Raw genomic sequence first — 9,217 nt, 5'->3', positions numbered from 1 at the left:
GTGTGCTCTTCCGATCTTATGTATATAAACCAAGCTGCTTTGTTTGCTGAACGCAGCAATATTGTCAATTGCAATGCAGATCACAATCTGTAATGTGATTGTACAATCTTCAATTTCAATCTTAATCTCAATCTTAATCTCAATCTCCAATGCGTAGTCTGATACCGGCTTTAACCTTTATCTGCTTTATCATTCTCGGTAAAAATGTCAGTAATTATCACGTGACCAAAAAGTCGTCAAGCCATTGGCTAAGATTGAGATTGAAGATTGAAAAATAGACGGAATTCTAATTTCCAAACTCCAATCTCAATCTTAGTCTGCTGTGTTCTCATTGGCTGAACTTCAATCTCAATCTTAATCTCAATCTCCAATGATACGCCAGTCGCGCTTCTTTGATAATCTAGGGACTCTAGATGCACCGTGCAGTGTGCAGTGTGCACTAGTTGTCTACTTGACTAGTGGTATTGTATATAACATACATATTGCCATTTGCCAATATGATATTGGCACTCGTGGGTCGTGGGTGCTTGCGCAGCTTGCGCTCCGCTCGAGGGCGTTTGCGGGCAACTGTAACCTGGTGTATATAACCTGCTGGTGTGTAACTGTCGCGCTGAAGCTCACTGAAGCTGCAAGAAGCTGTGCAGGTCAAGCAAGTCAGGTCGCAACTCGCAACATGAACTGCACTCCGTGCAGTTTACGCGATTGCTCTTATCAAGTCCCGCTCCTCTCGTTTGCGGCTCAGCGACGCGCGTGATGTGTGTCGGCGATTCCAATGCAAGGACGAAGCAGTTTTCGCGTATTATTCTCTGCGGACGACGATGTCGGGCAGCAGCGATTCCGAGGAGTTTTTCGACGCGGAGGACGACTCGTTTCATCGCGCGTCGCGGTAATTGTCGCTTCTCCATATTTGATCTCCGCCGCACGATTATGTCATAAATTGCAAATATTGATAGCTTGAATGGCTCGCATCTCTCTCGCGTATTCTCATTGCAAATAGATGATTCATCGCATGTACTTTCGTGTCTGATCTGATGTTGTCTGATCGATCGTGTTTTAATTGCGCGCGATTATTCCAAGATGAATCGTGTACATATTATGCAGGAGTCAGCACTCCGCGCGCGCACGAGCATCGTGTGGACATATGACTTGTCACATTTTGTTTCATTTTTTATATACATACTTATATTTTTTCAATGTCGCATGCTTCTCGCTTTTGCATATACATAGATACTTACGTGTACATATATATTGATAACAAGGATTTTCTCGAATCAGACAACTCAAATCGTCCTCAAAATCGAGACATTTAAAGTTGTATACAGCACAGTTAAAAAAAGCCGACATGATCTACTTGTAAAAATATTTGTACAAAATAGTCAATATATTGCATTTGTTATCCAATTGTCTTTTACTTTATTTCTATAGATTTGTTATGCACAGCTGTGAGGAATGCAGCTATTTTGCTACATTAAATGATATAAAGTTTGCACTTAAACACACTAAAATACACTTACAAAAATAATTTACAATTAATTATATTTGTTTTCTTTTGTTTTTGTGTAGAAAAGTTAAACAGCGTGAGTCTATCAGTGCTGAAGGTCATGCTAATAAAACGCTAGAAATTTGCAAACAGGAAGATCATGTTTTCGTAAAACCTACCGAACCAAAGAGTTGCATGACAGCCACAGACTGTGGACAAACGAAAGAAAAACTTGTAAGTATCATAATTGTAATACTATGTAAATGTTTCAATATACATATATCTGAGTGCAGGTATTGAACTTTTTAGAATAATTGGGAACTGGAAAGTTGCTAATTTTTAGGTATATTGCTTACTACTTGTTGAAATTGAAAATGTTTTGAAATTTATTTGAGACACATTTGGACTGCATCTTCATATAGCTTTATGATATTTTACACATTAAACACATGTTTTACGAGAGCACTTGGAACAAGAGAGCAAATTTTAATATAAAATGTATTTTAGGACGAGGATAGTAGAGAATCCACTGCAGATAAAATTGTAGGTAGAAGAAGATTTCGTGAACTTCGGCAACGCATGCAAACGGAAGATGATGATATTCCGATTAACAGTTCTCCTCCGGATAGCCAGACATCTTCCATCGAGGGTGTTTATCCTACTCCTTCGAAAACGACCCATCCATTCAGAATTATAGAGCATGACACTCTTAGCTTACAAAGTATGACCTCTTTAGGGCGAGTGGGCCGAATTCTGGCGGGAGTCGCAGATAACGCTTCTGGCGTACTTGTATCTGGTATATCCCAGTGTCCTCCTCCTGCCGCCCTTACCCGCGAGAGTCAGATGTCCTCCATTGCTAGTATTCCGAGCAAAGATGAGGACACAACCTCTGGTAAGGTGTCCCAGTCTTCCAGCGTCCTTACGTTATCAGGGGATATCCTACAGGAATCCTCTGTTAACGGTAGTAGATCCAATTATGCTTCTCACTCGCAAAGTGACAAGACTATTATGCTTCAAGAACCTGATGTCATCGCTAGTACAAAGAATAATGGAAAATCAGTAGAAGATGTTGCGATGTCTGGTGTACCCATTGCTCCACCGCGTCGTAAAAAGAAAATCAAGACAAATACATCGAGTGATCTCGCTGTAAGATTCATTATGATTATCTTTTAGCGCGGGCTAGTAATATTTATGCAGTATGTATGCAGATGTAATTTATTCTATGCAATTAATTTCAGCCCGCTGCAGAGGCACTTGTTCCCGCGTCACCACTTCCGAGTCCAGCAAGTACTATAGAATCGATAACTAGAGAATTCGAGCATTCTCTTGATATCCGATCCGCGACGAAAGGCCAATATGTCGTCAAGCCGCAAGTAAATACTCTCACTCTCGCTCTTGCTTTTGCGTTCTCTCCGCTCTCCTCATCTTTTCCTCTGCCCCCCTCCCCTCCCCGCTCTCGACCAAGCCCTCCTCTGCCCTTCTCATCCATCTTCTGTTTGTAGAGAAGAAAATAATTTCGTTGAGTGTTTTTTCATTAAAAATTTGCTTATAATGTATTTTTTAAATCTAGATATTCTAGATTTTTACACATCACGCGCATACACATGCACTTTTATATAGTATATACGCGCGCGCGTGCGCGCGCGCGCGCGTGTGTGTGTGTGTGTGTGTGTGTGTATATATGTAGTATGTACGTATGTTTTCTTTGTAGGATGAGGACAAATTGAAAGCAGAAGGTCCGTCTACCGAGGAATTAGAAAGGGTAGAAAGAATGAAAGCAGAATTGCTTAGTCGATCGAACGAAAAGTCCAGCAGTAGTCCATTAGGATCAGCATCAAGCAATAGTATCGGCCGTTATTCTCTAGGTCCGCATAAGCTTTCAGGCATGAGTCCACAAGGTTCCAAAGAAAGACGTAAATCTGCTGGTGATCAAGATTTGGTCAAGCAATTAAATATGTTTGTAAGGACTAGGACTGATTCTGGCAAGCGTCTTACCGATATGGTTCGTCGATTGATTATATCTTAAACGTAGATATATTCAGTATATTAAGGATTAAGGCAATATTTTCAAACGTTTTATATATTCTTGCAGGAAATCTTGGAACAAGTGCCTGTAACGAATTTAGATACGGGGGAACAGGTGCCATTAAGTATAGCAGAAGATAAATTACCGCAATGTATCAATCCGTTGTCATTACATATTATGAGACTCACTAAATCTAAATACATAAGCAATTCTAGTCTTGAGAAGGAGAAAGAGAGCGATGAGGAAAGTGTGGACAGTAAAATGTCTAGTATACCCCCAGACGAAGATGTATCGGTAGACAGAGTTCGTAAGCGAACACAAAAGTTGAAACGATTCCTAGGCTCGACTGTAAAAAAGACAATGGACAAAGCTAAATCGATCGCGCAAGAAGTATCGCACGCGAGACACAAGGAGGATGTTATGGACATAGTAGACGAAGTCTATCCTGGTGAACAACAGTACATAAAATTAAAGGCATCAAACAGCCACAAAGGTCCGTACGAATTCAGTTGTCTGCAGCACGTTCAAGATCTTAGCGGCGAACACATAGGACCCGTTTGGTGCATGAAATTTTCAGCCTGCGGCCGACTGTTGGCCACTGCGGGACAAGATCGCGTTTTAAGGATTTGGGTTCTACGAGACGCCTTCACGTATTTTCAGGACATGCGAACAAAGTATAACGCAGAGAAAGTCAGTCCTACTCCGTCGCAAGAATCGTTAGTCTCGCAGCAATCCATGGAAGATCCTAACGTCGTAGCTAGTGCCTTCAGCGAGATAGAAGGAACAAAAAGCCCGTTTATGCCAAAGCCATTTTGCACATATACCGGTCATACCTCGGATCTGCTCGACGTCTCCTGGTCTAAAAACTACTTCGTATTATCTTCATCGATGGACAAAACTGTACGGCTTTGGCATATATCTCGCAAGGAATGCTTATGTTGCTTTCAGCACATCGACTTTGTCACCGCCATAGTATTTCATCCGCGGGACGACCGATACTTTCTCTCAGGATCGCTGGATGGCAAATTACGCTTATGGAATATTCCCGATAAAAAGGTTGCGGTATGGAACGAAGTGGACGGGCAAACAAAGTTGATTACCGCGGCGAATTTTTGTCAAAACGGAAAATTCGCGGTTGTAGGCTCGTATGACGGTCGTTGCATATTTTACAATACCGATCAGTTGAAATACCATACCCAAATACACGTCCGATCGACAAGAGGGAAAAATTCTACCGGTCGCAAGATCAGTGGAATCGAGCCAATGCCGGGGGAAGACAAGATATTGGTTACGTCAAACGACAGTCGCATTCGTCTGTACGATCTGAGAGACTTGAACCTGTCTTGCAAATATAAGGGATACGTTAATGTCAGTAGTCAAATTAAAGCAAGTTTTAGCCCAGACGGACAATATATAGTTAGCGGTTCTGAAAACCAGTGCATTTATATTTGGAAAACTCATCACGATTATTCCAAATTTTCTAGCGTTCGTAGGGATCGAAATGATTTCTGGGAAGGCATAAAGGCGCACAATGCCGTAGTAACGTGTGCCGTATTCGCACCGAATCCAGATAGTATTATCAAGCAAATCGAAGCGAGAGAACAATGGGAGAGTAAGGAGGAGCCGAAAGGCGTGGATAGTTCCAACATGGGTGTGATTCCCGTTGATCCTGTCGTTGAGCAACGCACTAAAGGTTGCGGAGGCCACGTTCTCGTGAGCGCCGATTTCAATGGGTGTATAAAGGTTTTCTTAAACAAGACGAAACCGAAGCACAGTTCCCTACCGGCATCTGCACTCGCGTAACGTAATATTATCTACGAATCTACGGGGCAATCGTATTAATCGAGAAAATAACGTATATAGTACGAGCGTATCGTCGCGTGCAAATTACGCTCTTGCCTCTTAAATTTCGCCTACTGCAAATTTCGCTATGGGCTCGTCTCTTCTCGATCGAGAAATACCAGAATTGTATACAAACTTTTTTTTAACGGTATTTTTACGCCAAGTACAAGCACTGTTTTATCTTCGTGCGCGCGCGCGCGCGCGCGCGCACTTGCGTGTGCGTAAATAGTTTTAAGCGATAATATACATATATTAATGACAAAGCTTTTTTTCTTGAAATCGTGCTTAAATGTTTAAGTTTAATCACAATCGATCAATCTGTCAATTCTAAACGTAATACGCTCTAATGCAGGGGATACTGAAATGTAAATTCCATTGAAAGTTTTATTGCGTCAGATAAAACAAATTTTGTTCATTTTCATATTTTTTGAATATTTTGTTTGCCAACGGATGTGAAAAGAGTTTTTTCTTTTACTTTCTTCTCATCACGATTCGACGGTGCTGGTCCACTGTTACAAAGAAAACAAAATATAGTTATTAATATCTTACAAGAGAGATTTATCAAAATTATGTTGTAAAATGATAGTGATAAATCGCGTCAATGAGGACGGAATTGTTCTATACTGTACCGACTGCACGTACAATTAAGACACAGAGAAGATTAGAGCACCTTGGTGAAAATAAAGTATAAAAGAGTATACAGAGGATGGAAAAATATTCGAATAGCATGTTTTATTTGTTATACGTCAGATTCGCAGCTCTTATAAAAGATTTTCATTATTTACTAATAGTGAGACGTTAAATAGGAATTGTTAATTTTTACAAATATCGAATCGAATTTTCGCAAAATCCTAATGCTTTCTAAAATGCGTCCTTCTTGAACATAATAGGTGTAAGATAGTGTAACACATCGAAGACAATATCAGATATTTGAAAGCTGACGTATGTATATCATGGTTTTTTTCTACGAACGTCCTATATTTAAAAAACGTAATTAAACGTCGTATTTTTTGTTGTGGAATTTTAGTAACACGTACGTATATGAGACGCGTTACAGTTAAACATTGCGTTACACACACACACACACACACACATACACACACAAGCACAACATATATGTTAGTTTTCATGATTAAGCGTACACTCGTGAACAATGAGGTTGCGATACTTTTTTTTTTTAGTGAGTTTTATGAACGCGTGGTTTTTAACTTTCTAATAAAGTTTCTCAAATAATATAAATAAATGATATAATTTGATGTTAGTATTGACATTTGGTACAGTATTATTTTAATTATATATAACATGTTTGTGCATTCGTAAATTAACTGAAAAAAAAGTGTTGCAATCTCATTGTCCACGACTGTTATAAATATGTAGTTCATCCCTCGTTGATATTTTCTGTAGAAATTGTAATATGCCTACGATATTCTAATTCAGAGTTTAATGTAGAAGATTATGTTACATTGGGTTAATATCAATGCAAAACTTGTACTTTTAAATTTTGTCAATTATAAGAACGTGTTTGTGTGTGGTGTGTGTGTGTGTGTGCGCGCTCGTGTGTTGTATGAAGAACAGTTTCGGAATTCTGTATGACAATGAGATTACATTATACGCGACGTACACTAATCTTTTTTCTTTCTCTCACAATGTATAGCTATATGTTAATTTGGAAACGTTCATAAAAATGAAGACGTCGAAATACTTGAATCGGAGCAAGATTGCTACAATTGTAAAATGATTAAGATTTGCAGCAACGAGCCAATACGAGTTTTACATATACCTAGTGTAAAATACGTTTAAATTGTATCGCGATTACATGTATGTACATACGCAGGGAAGAATTGTAATTATTTTATGTAAACGCAATTGTAAATATATATAATAGTGTATCGATATTGTTGTATTGTCAATATGAAAATATCCAAGAGAAATTCGTTAAAAAAAATAAGGAAAAAATCATCAAAGATTATCGGATAAGAGTTAATATTATATAAGCCAATGCTATAAAGCATAACACAAAGCATATTCTAATTTATGTTTATTCTTTTTCTTCATATTTTACTTTAGATAAATGCAATTTATTTTCTGTTACTTTAATTGTATTCGACGTCAATGTCCTCGTTCCTTTTTTTCCAGTTTTGTTTTTCCCCATTTTTTTAGTAATTTATATTATTAAATATTATATTCGACATTTGGAGAAATGTATCGATTTGCAGAAAGGTAAACACATATGAATATATAAATATATATAAACATGTACCAATGTCGGTAGTGTATTATTCCAACAGTAATAGAAAGAACTCGAAAATTAATTGATAAAAAAATTTTGATTGGATAAACGACAATTGGTAAATTCATGGACATAAGAACCTAAACCAAAAATATTTTTATTTTAATAAAAAATCGTTGAAACCATCAACTAAAGTATATGCAGGAAAACTTCAATGACATTGCCTTTATAAATAATTCTAAGTTTCAAGAAACAGGCTTAAAGTGACAATAAAATGACCAACGGGATTTTATTTAAACGATCACGTTTCGGATCTCGAGACCATCTTTATTAATTAATAAAATTGTCAAACTTTTCGCGCTTATTTAAACGACCATGTTCCGGGGCTATTCTCTAATTAATAAAATTGTTAATAAATTATAAAGGTTTTTGGCGCTCATTTTAACGCCGTTTTGCATTTCCGAATGTTCATCAATTTTAATAAAATCGTCATAATTTTCAACGCGATAGCGTGCTGATCCCATTTTCAATTCACTAATTAATATAAAACGTACAGGTGTTTTTGACGCTTATTCAAACGCGTGCCGCTGCATTTCCGGGGCCGGATATTCGTCAATGTTCACAAAATTGTCATAAATTTCATCTTTGAAGCGCACTCCCTGCATTTTTAATTCACTAATCAATGTAGGTATAATAACAAAATGTATTGGTTCTTTTGAGCATTTTTCAAATGCGGCAGCTGAATTTCCGGAGCCGAATGTTGGTCAATTTTCACAAAATCGCCATAATTTTCAACACAGTAGCGCGCTGCTCCCATTCTTAATTCAATAATTAATAAAATGTACAAGTGTTTTTGGCGCTTATTCAAACGCGATCACTGCATTTCCGGAGCTGGAGATGCGTCAATTATAACAAATTTGTCATGATATTGACATAGGAAGCGCGCCTCCATTTTTAATTCACTAATTGATAAGTATACAAAATGTATAAATTTATGGAGCATTATTCAAACGCGTCCACTACACTTACGGAGTCAAATGATGGTCGAATTTTTACAAAATCATCATAATTTTGACCTTGGAAGCGCGATACGATTTTCAATTCACTAATTGATAAGTATATAAAATGTAAAAATTTATGGAGCATTTTTCAAACGCTGCTTATCTGAAGCCGGATATTTGTTAAATTTCATTATATCGTAATAATTTTGATCTTGTAAGAATGCTCCCATTTTTAATTCACTAACTAATGTAGGTATAAATTAAATTAAATGTTTAGATTTTTTGGACACTTTTCAAACGCGGCCGATGCATTTCTGGAACTGGAAGTTGGTCAATAATTGAAAAATCGTCATAATTTTCACCTTAAAATTGCGCTCTCGGAATACACCTGAAAGCCAATAAACTACCCTTAAAGTCACTCAAAATATTCTAACGGTGCCAAAAATAATTTTTGTAGCAGTAATTGCGGTTTGACACGTGACATCATATGCATGCCAAAAGCGGGTGAGAAAAAACCGATTGAATTGGAGCGTCGGAAGGCACCCTTACGACCAATAAACTACCCCTAGTGCCACTTAAAAATTTTTAACAGCGCCAAAAATGATTTGTAACGTTTGCGCTTTGGCACACGACAACAT

General features: G+C 37.7%; 1 protein-coding gene across 3 annotated transcripts; it reads left to right on the top strand.

The window, feature by feature from the left end:
* Nucleotides 1–515: 515 nt before the first annotated feature.
* Nucleotides 516–6,968, top strand: LOC105452494 (WD repeat-containing protein 44). Of its 3 annotated transcripts, none has more exons than XM_011693632.1 (7): nt 516–886; nt 1,564–1,714; nt 1,988–2,129; nt 2,217–2,626; nt 2,719–2,853; nt 3,192–3,482; nt 3,573–6,968. In XM_011693632.1, the coding sequence occupies exons 1-7, from the start codon at nt 819–821 to the stop codon at nt 5,307–5,309; spliced, it is 2,934 nt and encodes a 977-aa protein (XP_011691934.1). In that variant the 5' UTR covers nt 516–818; the 3' UTR covers nt 5,310–6,968. The 3 variants fall into 3 exon arrangements, with proteins under 3 accessions (XP_011691934.1, XP_011691935.1, XP_011691933.1); XM_011693633.1 differs by having other exon boundaries at nt 1,988–2,372; nt 2,499–2,626; XM_011693631.1 differs by having other exon boundaries at nt 1,988–2,626.
* The last annotated feature ends 2,249 nt before the right edge of the window (nt 6,969–9,217 follow it).

The sequence above is a fragment of the Wasmannia auropunctata genome, unplaced genomic scaffold, assembly GCF_000956235.1.
Source record: "Wasmannia auropunctata unplaced genomic scaffold, wasmannia.A_1.0 LD336030.1, whole genome shotgun sequence".
Lineage (NCBI taxonomy): Eukaryota > Metazoa > Arthropoda > Insecta > Hymenoptera > Formicidae > Wasmannia > Wasmannia auropunctata.
This window is presented reverse-complemented; position numbering and strand designations above follow the sequence as displayed.